General features: G+C 32.0%; 1 protein-coding gene across 2 annotated transcripts in view; it reads left to right on the forward strand.

Annotated features, from left to right (window-relative positions):
* Positions 1-16,232, forward strand: part of LOC134682124 (complement C1q-like protein 2) — a 92,868-nt gene extending 76,636 nt beyond the window's left edge. Inside the window, exons 1-2 of one of the 2 annotated variants that reach the window (XM_063541707.1) lie at positions 14,184-14,431; positions 15,799-16,232. In XM_063541707.1, coding sequence (XP_063397777.1) covers positions 14,233-14,431; positions 15,799-16,193 — 594 coding nt within the window. In that variant the 5' untranslated portion in view covers positions 14,184-14,232 and the 3' untranslated portion in view covers positions 16,194-16,232. Of the gene's footprint in view, positions 1-14,183; positions 14,432-15,798 lie in introns of those variants that run through there. The other variant, XM_063541706.1, reaches the window with a different exon arrangement.
* Positions 16,233-17,922: the final 1,690 nt, after the last annotated feature.

Raw genomic sequence — 17,922 nt, forward strand, 5'->3', positions numbered from 1 at the left:
TCACATATCAAATGATATACAAATTATAAAAAGTCTTCAATAACCATTTAAAACAATGCATATGGTCAAAATACGTATCAGCATTTCCGTATATTAGTCTAGACGCCATCTATTTTACCATCGAGGTGACCTCCAAATACTACAGACAATCATTATAAACATAATTATAGATATGAATAGAAAGCTTACTCGTGCAATTAGGTCAGTTAGGTTTTATATTACATGAGGTTACAAATAGATGTTAATCATCAAATTTAACTATAATAGAACGGGGCTGTGTGTATTGAAAGAGTCATTCGAATATCTACCATCGTTTCACTTTTTACGAGTAAACATAATTGTGTAGTCAGTTTTATAGTCGACATATTACCACTTGATTGGATACTTTATATAATCTTCAATGTTGTAATAATTGACTATAAAGCATTATATTTATAATATTCTGATATGCTTCCAATATTTTATCAAAACAGTTTTAAACAGTTTCTATACATTTTATATCAGAAAATATGCAAATAGGGTAAGCTGGCAATGATTAAAGTGTTGTTTTCAAATTCTTTTAAATAATGAAACAGGGGAGGGAGTATAAAATGTATAGTAAAGAAAATCTTGGTGTATACGCAGTGATTTCTTTAAGACTATATTTCTTATAAATGAGTATTAATGTGAGAAAAACTGATTTTAGAGAGTTTTCTATTTGAATAAATAGTTTGCAGTATGTAAAATTGAACTGAATTTTAATGTGCGTATTGTTATGCGTTTATTTTTCTACATTGGTTAGAGGTATAGGGGGAGGGTTGAGATCTCACAAACATGTTTAACCCCGCCGCATTTTTGCGCCTGTCCCAAGTCAGGAGCCTCTGGTCTTTCTTAGTCTTGTATTATTTTTATATTAGTTTCTTGTGTACAATTTGGAAATTAGTATGGCGTTCATTATCACTGAACTAGTATATATTTGTTTAGGGGCCAGCTGAAGGACGCCTCCGGGTGCGGGAATTTCTCGCTACATTGAAGACCTGTTGGTGACCTTCTGCTGTTGTTTTTTATTTGGTCGGGTTGTTGTCTCTTTGACACATTCCCCATTTCCATTCTCAATTTTAATTTTAAATACAACTCTTTCTCAAAACACGCCTCTTCTGTGGAAATCTTGAATATTCATAGAAAATTAATTTTGCTTACATACTGGTTCCCAGTTATGCTCTCTGTGTTCCATCTCACAGAGATATAACTTGGGAATGTTACCAGTAAATAAACATGTGCATATTGTTACATTGAAATCTGTGGTTATCTTTCATTCGCGGTAGGGGTAGTTGAGAAATTAGTGCTAGTTTTAAACTCTGAGAAGTTCAGGGCATATAAACGTTGAACATATGCCGCACAGTCCTATATTTTGACCTTTGAAAAAAATGTGTTGCAGAAGAACAGTTTTAGTCGTCAAAGGAGTTCCTATTGGAATTTGCCAATGTTTACAGAAATGCAACCTCTACAGGGACATGAGCACACAGAATGTGTTGGGGTTTAACATGTTTACAGACACCCTATGATGAACAATGGGATCAGTTTAAGTTCATGATGTACATTGTTCCAGAAAACCCATGCAGACTCTTAAGAAGCTTCAGTTAGTTTATTATCGCCTTTATTGTTTTTAGAATAGTTTTTTTACTTGACTATAATCATATTTTTTGTAAACTTTCAGACTTTCTAAGAGCAACAAATATTCCAGGCAAGTCAGTTTTCCTTCTCGTATGAATGACTTGTATTGTTATAGATCACAGTAAATGCGTAAATAAACTCTTCATAGATACCAGGACTAAATTTGACGACATACATATAACAAAATTTATTATGTTGCCATTCTGAACAAGTTTTTGATACTTTATAGAGATTGTAGACTATCAGTAATAATTGATGAGTGTTTCTTTCCTTTCCATTTCTCTGCTAATTTTGTGGGGTTTTTGTTGTAGTTCATTTATCCGTGCTTATATGCCTTGTGTGTATCCTAAGGGAATGACTAATTGATTCAGAGATGGAAGGGGGCATGTTGATTTCGGAAACAACTATACCAGTCCTCATCAAGTTTTAAATAATATATTCGCATATAAAATAAGATATCCCGGTCGTAAAATTTTCAAAATGACTATATTGAAATAGGTTTACTATATGCTAAATATCTTTTAATTTATTACTAGAGTTTCACCATCAGCAGCTCCTTCCCCATTCAAAAATCCTAGATCAGAGACTGGGATATTAATCTGTTTTATTACAAAAATAGTTATCAACGATCCAAGGATTATAACTTAGTACGTCAGACGCGCGTTTCGTCTAAATAAGACTCATCAGTGACGCTCATATCAAAATATTCATGAAGCCAAAAAAGTACAAAGTTGAAGAGCATTGAGGATCTCAAATTCCAAAAAGTTGTGTCAAATACGGCTAAGGTAATCTATGCCTGGGATAAGAAAATCTTTAGTTTTTCGAAAATTCAAATTTTTGTAACAGGAAATTTATTAAAATGACCACATTATTGATATTCATGTCAACACCGAAGTGTTGACAGAGAACATTTGTATGGAAATATAAGATATAAAACTTTAGCTTGCACTTTAATACAGTGCAAACTATATAAAAGGACTAAACAATAGATATTCCCATTGTTCCATTATTTCCGGAAGTAACTTTATTCATAGATTCTATTCAATGCAAAAAGTAAAAATTAAATAAAAAGCTGTCATTTAAAAATGATACCCTTAGCCACACATATGAAAGCAAGTTAATCGACAGAAATTGTTTTTATCTCCCTTAAGCGAGATTTATTGATAAAGAAAGTGGTCAGAAGATGATTCTCTTGATGATATACTAACAAAATAAATTTTACTTTGATAAATTACAGTTGAGGATGAACAAGTAAGATTAATTCAAGGTTTACAGATAATTTCTTGAAAACGAGGTCGCATTTACAAAATAAACGCGTTTGAATGTTTGCTCATGTAAAAAGTAAAATATCGAACTTAAAGGAAAATTCAAAACGGAAAGTCCCTTATCAAATAAAATAACAAAAACTTAAACACATGACAAAAATTGAAAACAATAGTTCTGTCGTATTCCTGATATGGGGGACATATTTCCTTCTGTTAAAATGTGTAGGATGAAATCTGCTTTTATAGCTATCTATAGTCTCGCTTGTATCGCACTCGCATAAAATCCATCCCCTCCAAAAAAAATTGTGATACAGCAGTCAACACTTTTTATAACCATGGCATTAAGCCACTTAAAAACAAAATACATCAGCAAAAAACAAAAGAAGTCGATTAATTTATGATCAATGATAGTTCTTCAATTTTGACCAGTGCCCTCAAATTGTTTATGTGATTTTCTTAGCTGTTTTATGGTAGTTCTTATGGGATTTACATAATTATATAACACTGAATCGGTTACGAGTTTGACTGTCCCTTTGGTATCTTTCGTCCCTCTTTTACACAGGTTTTCTATATGACAAAGTTAAAACATCAATTGTATAACCTCTACAGACATGTTAGATTCTATTTTGTAAAAAACAAACAAAAACAAAACAACAACAAAATGTATATACATGAATCAATGTAAGGCTCCTTAATCTGGTAATATTAAAAAAAAATAACATAGCATACAACATTTTTTTTTTAAATTGATGATCCCTCATTTGAGGTATTTAATGAATAATATTTCTAACTTGTAGCTTGTGGGCTTATAACCTTGATTTGTTGTCCAGATTCCGTGGATCTGTTTGGGAAAAAAAGATGTGTTAACAGTCGACGCTGCGACTATAGCAGATGCGAACCTAGTGCAAAAATTGATACTGACTTAGTTGCGATTAAGGCACATATTTAAAGAATGGATGCTTTTAACAAGCGTATAGCGTATAAAAATTGACATGATTTAAATTGACTAGGTATGCACTACCAATTGTTTAACTTGTAATCGTTATAAATAAATTCATCATAGATAACATGAATAAAATTATATATTTAAGCCAGACGTGCGTTTTGTCTACAAAATAAAATTGAGAATGGAAATCGGGAATGTGTCAAAGAGACAACAACCCGACCAAATAAAAAATCAACAGCAGAAGGTCACCAACAGGTCTTCAGTGTAGCGAGAAATTCCCGCACCCGGAGGCGTCCTTCAGCTGGCCCCTAAACAAATATATACTAGTTCAGTGATAATGAACGCCATACTAATTTCCAAATTGTACACAAGAAACTGAAATTAAAATAATGCAAGACTTACAAAGGCTCCTGACTTGGGACAGGCGCAAAAATGCGGCGGGGTTAAACATGTTTGTGAGATCTCAACACTCCCCCTATACCTCTAAAAAATGTAGAAAAGTAAATGCATTACAATACGCACATTAAAATTCAGTTGAAGTGAAGTCCGAGTCTGATGTCAGAAGATGTAACCAAAGAAAATAAACAAAATGACAATAATACATAAATAACAACAGACTACTAGCAGTAAACTGACATGCCAGCTCCAGACTTTCAAAACTTCATTCTCTGTTCAATTTATGTTTGGAATCCACTGTTACAAGCCCTCATTCAAACCAATACAAACTACAAGCTATAATTTCGGATATTGCTAGTCACAGACTTTTCAAGCCAGTCCGCATTGGAAAAGATGAAAAAGAGAAAAGATCTTTTCTAAATCTTTCCTTGCCAACAAAGGTCTCGATGGCGTCAACCTAGGCAATATCCTTCATCATAAATTAGTTCAATCGAAAATACCTCCTTATTTCAAAGACCAGTCTGTACCAAGAATTATTACCTATACCAAACCTATTGCAACTAAAATTTTCAATTACAAATGCGTTTTGCAGGATCTCGATATTGACGACTTCAAGTCTAAACCTCCTGATTGCACTTGTGCTAGTTCCCAATTCACATATAATCCTGCTGGCCACGTTATTACCGGTGACCTTAACATTGTTAATAACACTTCTCTACGAAACGTGTTATCGAAAGGTCCGAAATATCGTGAGCCTAAATCCATCAATTGGAAACACAACTTTAAATGTTGATGGATTCAGTCGAGGATTATGCCAGGCAATGGGCTAAGCGCGAGAAGGAAGACGTAGACACTCTATCCGAATGGATTAAGGCAGTGAGGTCGTTAATACAAATCAGAATTAAGAAACTGAATGGGTCCATCAATGCCCATGATACGTCAATCTTCAAAGATCCAAATGTTGCTAAACACCTATTTGACCTCCATTATGAATATGTTGTTGTCCCCGAAGACAAAGCCCCAAATAACATCGTTTTTATCTGTAAAAGTCATTACATTAATTGCTTGATAAACGAATTAGGTATAGACAATTCACTTGGAAACCCAACATATACCCTCACGACACTTACCAAAGAGGAAATCCTTGATAATCATAGGTCTGTTCGTTGTTCCTTTGGTATTTCAACCAAGGATGAAGAACTGGATCTTCCATCACTGTATTGGATACCTAAACTACATAAGTTTCCTTACAAACAACGGTATATTGCTGGGTCTTCCAAGTGCTCCACGAAACCCCTTTCTAAATTATTAACATCCATTTTATCAGCAATCAAAGACGGGCTTCAAAGTTATTGTGAAACTGCCTATTCTAGAGGTGGCGTGAATCAGATGTGGATACTTAAAAATTCCAAAGATCTTTTAGAGTACATACAATCTAACTCTCTTTCATCTTGTAACAGTATTAAAACATTTGACTTTTCTACTCTTTACACAAGTGTCCCACATTCCAAACTAAAAGACAAATTAAAAGAGTTGGTATTACTTTGCTTCATAACAAAGAATGGCCAACGTTGATACAAGTATCTTGTCTTAGGGAGGGATAAATCATACTTTGTAAAGAATCATTCTGATTCAAATAAAAAATTCTCTGAAACCGATATTATCAAGATGCTTGATTTCTTGATTGACAACATATTTGTGACGTTCGGAGGACGTGTTTTTCAACAGACTGTCGGCATCCCAATGGGAACAAACTGTGACCCTCTACTTGCTGACTTCTTTCTTTATTATTATGAGGCTGACTTCATGCAGGAACTTCTTAGGAAGAAAGATAAGAAGTTAGCAATATCCTTTAACTCTACTTTCCGCTATATAGATGACGTTCTTTCACTAAACAATTCAAAATTTGGTGACTATGTGGATCGCATCTATCCCATCGAATTGGAGATAAAGGATACTACAGATACAGTTAAGTCGGCTTCATATCTTGACTTACATCTAGACATTGACAATGAGGGTCGGTTGAAGACAAAACTTTACGACAAAAGAGATGATTTCAGCTTTCCAATTGTGAACTTTCCATTTCTAAGTAGCAACATTCCAGCAGCACCTGCATACGGGGTATATATCTCCCAATTGATACGATATTCCTGTGCTTGCATTTCCTATCATGATTTTCTTGATAGAGGGTTACTGCTCACAAGGAAGCTTTTAAACCAAGAGTTCCAAATGGTGAAGTTGAAATCATCCCTTCGTAAATTTTATGGACGCCATCACGAGTTGGTTGACCGTTATGGAATAACTGTTTCACAAATGATTTCGGATATGTTCCTTACGTCGTAACTACAATCCCCTTCCCTTTCATGAATTTGACCTACCGAATTAGACTATTTGCCGGATTTGTAATCACATAAGCAACACGACGGGTGCCGCATGTGGAGCAGGATCTGCATACCCTTCCGGAGCACCTGAGATCACCCCTAGTTTTTGGTGGGGTTCGTGTTGTTTATTCTTTAGTTTTCTATGTTGTGTCATGTGTACTATTGTTTTTCTGTTTGTCTTTTTCATTTTTAGCCATGGCGTTGTCAGTTTGTTTTAGATTTACGAGTTTGACTGTCCCTTTGGTATCTTTCGTCCCTCTTCAATTAAACTGACTGAAAGATTATGATTTCATCATAGGAATATCAGGCACAATCCTTCCCGTTAGGGGTTTAGTATCATACCATCATAACATATATGAGAAGAACATAACCCGTGTCATGCCAACAACTGTTTTTAGAATAAATGTGTTTAGTTCCGACGCAAAGACCTTATCAGTGACTCAATATTAACGCCAAAATATGCAATCTTTAATGACTTGACAACAGTATCGTAATTATATCCCTTCTTAATAAGTCTATTCAAAGGTTTTGTAAGTTTCTGAGGTTAATACTGACACCTTTGTGCTTTATAAAGAATATTACCATAAAAAATTGGATGTGAAATACCTGAACGTATAAGAAGTCTGCATGTTGAGCTATATTTACGAATGATGTCTTTATACCGATGATAAAATTTAGTAAATGTTTTGACTAGTTTGTGATATCGAAAACCCTGGTGTAATAATTTTTCAGTAATACATAAATTTCTCTCGTTAAAATCTAAAACATTGTTACATACACGAGCGAATCGTACAAGTTGAGATATATAAACACCGTAAGATGGTGACAAGGGAACGTCACCATCTAAAAACGGATAATTAACGATAGGAAATGAAAAATCACCCCTCTTATCATAAATTTTAGTATTCAGCTTTCCGTTAGTGATATAGATATCAAGATCAAGGAAAGGGCAGTGATCATTGTTAGTATTAGCTTTATTTAAAGTAAGTTCAGCAGGATAAATTTCATTAATATACATACTGAAGTCGTCATTATTGAGAGCCAAAATATCATCCAAATATCTAAAAGTATTATTAAATTTGTTTATCAGATGTTGTTTTGATGGGTCTTTGCTTATTTTTGTCATAAATTGTAACTCATAACAATACAAAAAGAGGTCCGCAATAAGTGGTGCACAGTTAGTCCCCATTGGAATTCCGATAATCTAGCGATATACGGAATCCCCAAAGCGAACAAAAATGTTATCTAGTAAAAATTCAAGGGCATATATAGTATCAAAGCAAAAGACTCATTAGTGAAGCTCGAATCAAAAATTTTAACCCTTTCAATGCTATACACGGCATATGCCGCGATAAGGTACGCCGTTCTTACAGGATTTTTCATAAGGAATCTTTAACCATTCGGTTTTGTGGGTCCGCTCTTATTTTTCCTCGTTTGAATCGAAGATATAGAAAGTCTCATTTGCGCTTGAAAGCCAGGCAATATTTATTGTAAAATCATGCAGAGGGAAAATTGAAGGAGAATAAAAACAAATATTTTGACAAATGCAAAAATGGCGGAAATCGGAAACGAAGCTGTAAAGATGGAAATATTTCAGCATTTCAATGGTGAAACTAACAAAGAGGAGTAGTTTAAAGTTTTCTTGTTATCTCAATGTGTTTATAAAATTTCATTTGTGTGGGAAATATGATTTGATCGATCATTATGAGACGTAGAAATAGGAGGGAAACCGGAGGTTGACTGAAATCTTTTAGGATGGAGCCATTTATGTATGCCACGATTACATAAAACATTATGTATGTTGCAATACGCTATGTAATCGAGCAACTGATGTCTTCTTTATTATATGGCAGATAAAACAGCTAAATAAATGAAGACTAAAAGTTGTTTTTATTCAAAATTCAATAAAAATGTTATAAATTACACCTTTTACCCGTTTAGTACCTACAAATGTAGGTAACCTGATAAAATTTATAAAAATAATTGTCTTACATTACAGTTCATGCTCTCCTGAGCATTTGTATGCAATATCTTTCTCTGTATCCCATATAATAAAAAAAAAAAGATGCAACAGTCTACAAAAGAATATACTGTTCTAATGAATGAACACAAAACAAATGCAGCAGTAGCAGCAGCCATTTTCTATTTTAATGTGTAGCATTAAAAGGGCCAATTAAAGTACGAAGTTGAAGAGCATTGAAGACCAAAATTTCCTAAACGTTTTGCCAAATACAACTAAGGTAATCTATTCCTGAGGTAGAAAAACCTAAGTATTTCAAAAATTAAAAGATTTGGTAACAGTAAATTTATTATTATGCACATATCAATGATAACTCTTGTCAAGACATAAGTGCTGACTACTGGGCTAGTGATACCCTCGGTGAAATAATTCTCCACCAATAGCCACTGATCGTTCAAACTGTTTCTACCAGTGAAATGTGTACCTTAGTTAATACAAATTAAACAGTACAGGTCGATGATGTTGTACTTGCGGGAAAATTACAGTAGATTCAATAAAAGAAAGAAATGTCTATTCATTCAGGAGCGTGTAATTCAGTGGTTGTCGTTTGTTAATGTGTTACATATTTGTTTTTTGGTTTTTTTTTGTACGTGAATGGGTCCGCTGGTTTTCTCGTTTGAACTGTTTTACATTGTCTTATCGGGGCCTTTTGCAGTTGACTATGCGGCATGGGCTTTGCTCATGTTGAAGGCCGTACGGTGACCTATATTTGTTACCGTTTGTGTCATTTTGGTCTAGTGTGGTTAGTTGTCTCATTGGCAATCATACCACATCTCCTTTTTTTTTATATATTGTGTATTTTTATTAGAAAAATATGTAATATGCGACAACGACGTTTTAGGGTTTGTCATTTTGACAACTCATATTATCGTTATCCATATCTCATGATTTGTGATGTTTTTAATTTAAAATAAACGAACAACGAAGACCATGTCTGCCCTTCATTCCAGTCGGCATACCCTAAATAGCATATATTATATCTTGTAATGTTTAAGAAATCAAATTCATTTGGATAGTTTTCCTCGTGTATATTTGATATATTGTGAATTATTAGTTGCCTATTTATGTTCAGCAAGTATTAATCTAACATTCGGAAAATCGAACTTATAGAGACTGTTGAATATCTGGAAATGCTAAAAATGAAAAGCAATTAATGAAAGCAAACAATGGTGTTGTCATTTCTATATAACACCGAAAATAACATCAATGGTAATTTAAACTAGTTGTCTCATAATTTACCTTGTTTTATAAATGATGTCTTTCACAATCAATTCAAATTGTGTAACTTTATTTACATTATTCATCGCAGTAATTATAAATAAGGGATTTCACTGATAAGTGAGCATTTTATCTTGACTAACATATACATAGTAGTCGCTTATGGTCGCTTGAAATAAAACCTTACAACAAAAGACAGTGTTTCATTTTTCCGTTGCAATTCTAATTTCTGTAGGAACATTTAATCAGTACCTTCATATGGCGTAAATATATTATTAGCTGACATTATATATTTCAAGGTTTGAGTAACCTATCCATACTGTCCAGATAGAGGGCTTTGACTAAGTATTTCATATATTTTTTTCTAGAACTTTAAAATAATTTAAGACCTGGTTTCAACCTTTTAATATTAATGTACTGGTCCTTTTGAAAGGTCATATGAGTGCTGTGTATACAACGAATATCAGGAAAACAAACAGTTTTTTTTATATCTTATGGCAGTTTTCTTTACGTTACATCAACGCTAGCAGGGTAGTTAAAGACACTTTTCCTTTTGCATTAACATGCACTGCTTGTTCATTTAAAGGGTTTATTCATATTCGGTTTCGTACAAAAAAAGTTGAAAAAAATCCTTGGATTTTAGAGTTGTAAGATGTTAGCCCTGTATTTCATAGCAAGACAAAAAATTATGAAAGATGAACAATAGTTAACTTTAGCGTATCAACACTTTTTGTAAAAGAAAAGTGCTGGAATCACACAAGGGCCTTATTGACGACAACTCTTTATCATCATTTCCAATATCGAAGCAGTAGTTACACTTTATTTCTTAAAGCGAATCATAATATGTCCATTTATAGTACGCGGCGGAAACTTAAGTTCTTTGAAGTAAGAAATTATTTCTGAGAGTCAGTAAACGTTCACACGGATAGTTAGTCAGCTTGAACACATCACTCACTTATTCATTATCATATTTCTTACATAAATATATGGTATTTGCCCAAAAATGTTGATTCAATAGCCTTCAAAGTTATGAGTTTGTGAAAAAATGAGAAGTATAACTGGACCGAACAAAGAGGTACATTGGTCAAAGTAATTTTTTGTATAATATTTAACTTATTCATGTAGATGAGATGAATATTTTGTTATTTGTTGGTGAATTCATTGGTCCACACTTTTTGACATGATTTGGCGTGATTTGGTGTGATTTGGCATGATTTGAAGTTTGTTTTTAAGAAATGTTCCCCATATAACTATTACATGTTGTTATACATTAAACTGAATTTCTTCAAACTATTGATATGGTTATGACACAACTTGTCAGTACTGCTTAAAATTTCCAGTATTTTACAGAAAAATAAGCATACTCAGTTTGTTAATCAGAATGGTCTTCTTTTGGGAAGTGTACATGCACTTATGACCTTGAATGTACTCTCTTTTCTAAAATTTCATACTATTGCAATGAAATATTGAACATTTCAAAAGTTTTACGTGTGGTGTTATTGAAATTATCTAGCGGTCTTTTTTTTTTAATATTGTAAGAATACTGTAAAATTAGTGACATGTTATTCTATTATACATTTTAAAATTGAATTCTTAGTACAATTTTTTTCCTTTTTTTCATTTAAATATTACAATATCATAGTTTAAACGACATATGTATTGATTTGGGGTTATTTTACAACCTGTATATATGATATCACAGCCGACAGATGTAACTAATACACACATCACGCACAATGGTCAGAACACAGATTCAGATTAAATATTTTATCTAAATCTCTCCACTTTTATAACATAACATTCACATTGATTTCTAAACAAAAGCATATACTTGTATAACAGAAAAATAGTATAAAATATGCTTATGGTATAATATGATGAATAAAATAGCCTATGACATAACAATATCTACAATTAAATAAAGGCAACAGTAGTATACCGGTGTTCAAAGTGAAAAATCGATGGAGAAAATAATAATCCGGGTTACAAACTAACACCGAGGGAAACACATTTAACTAAATGAGAAAAACAAAGGAACAACGGGTACTCTGATGTGCAATACAAAAAAACGTCAGAATTTTTAGAGACTTACTTTTTATAATAACTGCCATATTCCTGACTTTGTATAGGACATTTTTAGAAAACATTCGAGTTGAACCATGTTTAATGATTAGCAAAACTCGCTTTATGGAATGTAAAAAGATATAGCTAAAACGCTTAAATCACAACACTACATGACATGAGTATAGCACTAAACTATAAATATTTACTAAGTACTAAAGATATAACTATACAAATATATTCAGGATTTGGATACATCGTCAGATATGTATACTAGTATCTCAAAACATGTTGTTTGAATAGAGAAATAAAACAATTAAATAACTAATTGACTAGGTTCTCCATTTTGAAATAAAAATAAAATTAGAAAAAGTATTTTTAGAAAACATTCGAGTTGAACCATGTTGAACCATGTCTAATGGTTAGCCAAACTCGCCGTCTTATGAAATGTTAAAAGACATCGCTAAAACGCTTAAATGACAACACTACATGACATGAATATAGCACTAAACTATCAATATTTACTAAGTTCTAAAGATATAACTATATAAATATATTCAGGATCTGGATGCATCGTCAGATATGTATACTAGTATCTCAAAATATGTGGTTTGAAAAGAGAATCAAAACAATTAAATAACTAATTGACTAGGTTCTCCATTTTGAAATAAAAATAAAATTAGAAAAAGTATAAAGTTCTTCTTTTTTTTTTATTTATTCCCTATGAAATTAAGTATGGAATACAAAATATTTCAAAAGTTTGCATATAACATGCATAGAGTAAAACATAATGTTGTCTTTATTTTGAGTTTTAAACACAAAAGAATATATTTCGCTTAGTGATTTAATCGTACATCCAACCGTTTCTGTTTAAAGCTACACAACGGCACATCCCAGTTTTTCTCTAATATATTTTATTAAAGTAATTAGTTGTAAAAAAAATTCCTACGACGTACCTTTAATATTGAGACTACCATACAATTCAAAATTGCATTTGTTTTTAGGGTTTTTTTCTTAACTTTAATATACCAGTTTTTCTCATTATTTAAATGTTTGTTTGTGTCAGTTTTAACACTTCATGATTCATTTTCTCATTATGAATGACACTGCATCTTACCATCCTATTATAAATTTCAACTCAGTCATATATGCGTCTTATATTGGTCCAATATCATTTCAAAACCCGAATCTCTGTTCTTTGCAATGGTATTGCAACAAATATTACGAGTGTTCCAAATAGATTCCTTTTATGTTAAAACTAAAAACCACAAATTTTGTTATCCATCGCGTGTTTTACTGAAATGTTCACTGCCTCTACTACAGCTTCTGTTTCTGGGGGGTTTAAAACGCCCCTCTAAAGAATTGTTCCGAGCTTTGACATTTTTCAATTTTAAATCTAGTTTGCTGATGATATTTTATTTTTTCATTTGCCAAGAACAGATATTTCACTAGATAGGAGAACTATTTTTCTCACACCGGTTAGGAAATTTGAAAATAGCGCAAACATTAGAGAAAAATCAATCTCGTTAAGATGTCCAACGATCATTTATAAATATTTTCTCAAAGCCTATAATTTTTTTTTATATTGATGATTTGTTTGTATAGAAAATATCATGTTCGGTGTCCGGTTGGGTTTTTTTTTTTTGTCGAATTTGATTTATAAACTATAAAACTTATGTACTTTCTTGTAAACAAACTTTATCTTATCAGAATCTCCATATTAAACTGTACTGCTAATATAGTATTGTCTCCACGTTCTCTATTTCGCTGATAGTTTTTTCCTGTTCGTGTCCTTAACCACTAAAATACTCTTTTTTGCAAAATAGCTAGGTATTTCCCGGCATTTGAAATAATGCCTATCATTGTTAGGCATTTTATAAACTGCTTGAGAATTAAGTCATTTTAGAAACTGCTTGAAAATTAATTCATTTTACAAAATGACTAATTAAAAAAAAAATGCCTGTTACGTGTACATAATCATTTTCTTAATGTCATAATTTCAATAACCTTCGTCCATATTACACCCCGTTGAAAAGATTCAATGAATTTTTAAAAAAAATCTAATTAAAAAGTCTTGTTTGTATTATATGAAACAAATACAAATGAAATTTCTTGGAACTTAAAATGTTTTTGAATGTTATAATATCGTAGTTAAAACAACATAGGTATTGATTTTAGATTAGTTGTCAACATATATAGAGGACAGTGCAGTCGACACATGATATTATATCTGTAACCATCACGCAGTTTTATCCTTAACTGATAAAATAAGAAAAATCTGCATAACGAGTTATGTTTCTTTTAGTTTTGTATTGCGTTTTAAGTTTAAGTTCCGTTGTATACAGTGTTAATGTGGAGCGAGGTTCTTCAGAAAATGGTTTTCTATGGATAATGGCCAAACAACTAGACCGACTAGAAAACAAAGTCCAGGAAATGCAGAAACAGTACAGTACGGAAATTAAATCAGTTAAGGAAACATTATTAAAACAAAGTAAGTTTTCAAGAGGATTTTTCTGAACAATCCAAGTAGTTAAAGATTATTAAAAGCGTTATGTTTTGGCACTTTTTAGAACTATAGACGAAACATTTAGATTTTCACTCACTGAAGTTCACTATAATATACGAGAAAATATAAAAAGAAGTAGATGTTGTGTGAGCACTGTCTTAGTTTGGAGTCTTTAAGAGATTTTTTATAAATTATTTCGAGCAGAAACAACGAATGTGAAGTTTTTCTTATTCGAACTTGTAGCCTGAATGAACGAAAAAATATTCCCTTTATTTTCCATTCATGTACATTACCTTTTTACATTGAATTCTTCGTAATTACATTTATTAAATATTTTGATCAAGGCCTTTCTACACCATTTTGACGATGTTAAGGGGTGAAATATACGAGGGTCATAAAGATATAAAACAAAATAAGGTGGTAGAGAAAAGAGAAAATTGGATCAACCAAATATTTGTTGTTTCTTTTTTTCTTGTAATTTTTTATATGATCTGTCTTATAACTCCCGAATTCCATTAATGTGAATCGTGTAAGGACATTTCAATATGAAATTGAGGCAGTGTGAATATATTGATTTATTTATTTATTAATAAAATGTAAATCAGACATAACTTGCATATAATTAAACAATACAATGCAAATATATACGCAATGCAAAAATAACAACGTATTCAACATCATAAGTTTGAGTAGTAAAACAAATAGGTAAAGAAGTTCTGTCTGGTAACTTTTAAACCAAGGAAAGAAATATTAACGTACATATATTTGTAGATATGCTAATTGTATATTGAGTATTGCTTAGTAAATGATGTTATGATAGTTATCAAAGGTACCAGGATTATAATTTAGTACGCCAGACGCGCGTTTCGTCTACATAAGACTCATCAGTGACGCTCATACAAAATATTTATAAAGCCAAACAATTACAAAGTTGAAGAGCATTAAGGATCCAAAATTCCAAAAAGTTGTGCCAAATACGGCTAAGGAAATTAAATTATGAAATTAACTTCATCAATGTATAGCATGTAAAATGCATGTTACATTTTGATTTTTAAACGTATTTTATTCCTTAAGATATGAAAAGGTTTGATCAGTAGACACAGCCTATAAAATCTCTCTCCGTATAGTGTGTTACATTATAATGATCTCTGTATTAAACAGTTGTAGATAAATTGATGAACGGTCCGATTAAAAGTCAAAACAAAATCAACACCAACTCTCTAGAGTTCATGAGAAATGTTGTGGGTTTTTTTCACAACATAAAGTACATTTACTATCTTAAATCGATTACTAGTACTTGGCGTTGACATTTCAAATTTCAATGATTAAACAGTGTATTTTCAAATTTTCAGGTCCGTCCATAGTGACGTTTCTAGCACGTTTGGTTTCACCAGCCTATGGCGCTATTGCGGCTAAAGCTACTGTAAAGTTCGAAGCAATAAAAGAAAATATTGGGAATGGATACAACAGCGGAACAGGGATTTTTACTGCTCCTACCAAGGGTCTCTATCATTTCACAGCTTCAGCAAGACAAAGCAGAAGTGGATATTTGCACTTAGGAATGTTCCGAAACGGAGAAGAAATGGCAGTTTCTGTAGCATTGAATTACAATTCTCTAACAATTGGTACAACATTCACACTTCAATCTGGTGATCGTGTTTACGTCAAGAATATATGGTCTCGGGCCTCTGGCATCGTTGGCGGTGGACAAACTTATTTCTCTGGTAGTCTTTTACACAAAATGTAAAGAATATACTCATTAAATAAAATATTTGTTATTTGTTTATTTGGTTGTTTATTTATTTTAATTAAATAAAACCAAATCAACATATGCTTATTCGTTTGCATTTGTCTAGATTGTTTCCCCTTTATAAGTGAATAACACTGTTACAATGCAGAAAAAAGAAAACAAACCTGGAAACTGGATAGAAACTATAAATTACTAAATTAATGTTACTCTTAAAATTCCGAGACTCAATGATTACCTTTATCAGTAAGGTTATTATACCAAGCATAGTGCCTGTGAACTCTGCAAGTTAATGTTTGCTTCATTTTACAATTTTGTGAATTTTTCAATAGAAAAAGAGTTAGAATTTTCTTATGTTTTCGTGTTTAAACTTGTGTAGTTGAACCTATTTTTTATAAGATTCGTACATCATAGATTTCTGATTTCTTTTTTTATATATTTATTTTCATATTTTGACAAATATTGTTACTTTAATATCAAAGCATAACATATCATCACATTGATAGGATATGATCTAATTAATGATCACTGCGCATTTGTTGTCTGAAAATCAAAGGTAGTGATAAACATTGGAAGATATAGGTATCAAAAACGGTAACAGTAGTATACCACTGTTCGAAATTCATAAATCCGGGTTAAAATTAAACTAAAGGAAACACATCAAATATAAGAGTATATCTGGTATAGTTTTGTTCGGATTAAAAGAGGGACGAAAAATACCAAAGGGACAGTCAAACTCATAAATCTTAAACAAACTGAAATTTCATGCCACCAATTTCTTTATTGAACGGAGAGAAAAAGCTAGAATATTGAGTATCTATTTCAGTTTTATGACAAAAAGCAACTACACGGACATTTGATATATAAAAAAAATCAGTAATTTTAATAATGCACATCGTCTCGAAGTCATAGTAAGAAATATTTTGCCATACCCAACATTTGATTGCAATTCCTCTGACTTAATAGTGGAGTACATTCTGTTTGACATACACCGTAGATAAATCGTCTGATGACGAACTGGGTTCGGGTTCAAATATAAATCAGGCAAATTGAGGAACGTGTTCTATCAAGTTTTTTCTAAAGATAAAAGCAATACGACGAAAACTATCAACAAAATGACAAATGTTCCCCAATAACTGTTACAACACATCTTGAAAACAAAACATGGTTTCGTTTAATGTCGTAGCGGCTACGACGCGGTACGTAGATTTTTGCCTTGCTGGAATCAATATCTTTGTAGAAGCTATAGGTTAGCTACACGTTCAAATGTCATAAATCTACGTAGATCTATATTGAACTTAACCCAGATAAACAACCACTGAAGAATTTAAAATCTAGTAATATGTGTCTAGAGACTAATTTTCGTGTAAAGACTACTTACAGAAGTAAATGCCTTGTACAGTCAATTAAAATGTTTTACCTTTTACTTGACAGTGCCAAATGCGCATTTCGACAGTTAATTAATTAAAAATATATTTTTCGGTGATGCTCGAGACTAGTGATAATATATGAAAATAAAAACAAAACGAAAAATTAAAAATGAATCAAAGCTTTACATGAAGGACATACGTCGATAGCAAAAGTTATTACAGTAGTACAAAACTAATTTAATCCTTCTTTGAGATCATGTCTGATTGACCACGTTATTACCGGTGACATAATCAGTCAATAACATTTTTATGCGAAAATTTATATCCAAAGGTCCAATAGAGGCAACAGTAGTATATCG

Source organism: Mytilus trossulus, chromosome 8 (assembly GCF_036588685.1).
Source record: "Mytilus trossulus isolate FHL-02 chromosome 8, PNRI_Mtr1.1.1.hap1, whole genome shotgun sequence".
Taxonomy (NCBI): Eukaryota; Metazoa; Mollusca; class Bivalvia; order Mytilida; family Mytilidae; genus Mytilus; species Mytilus trossulus.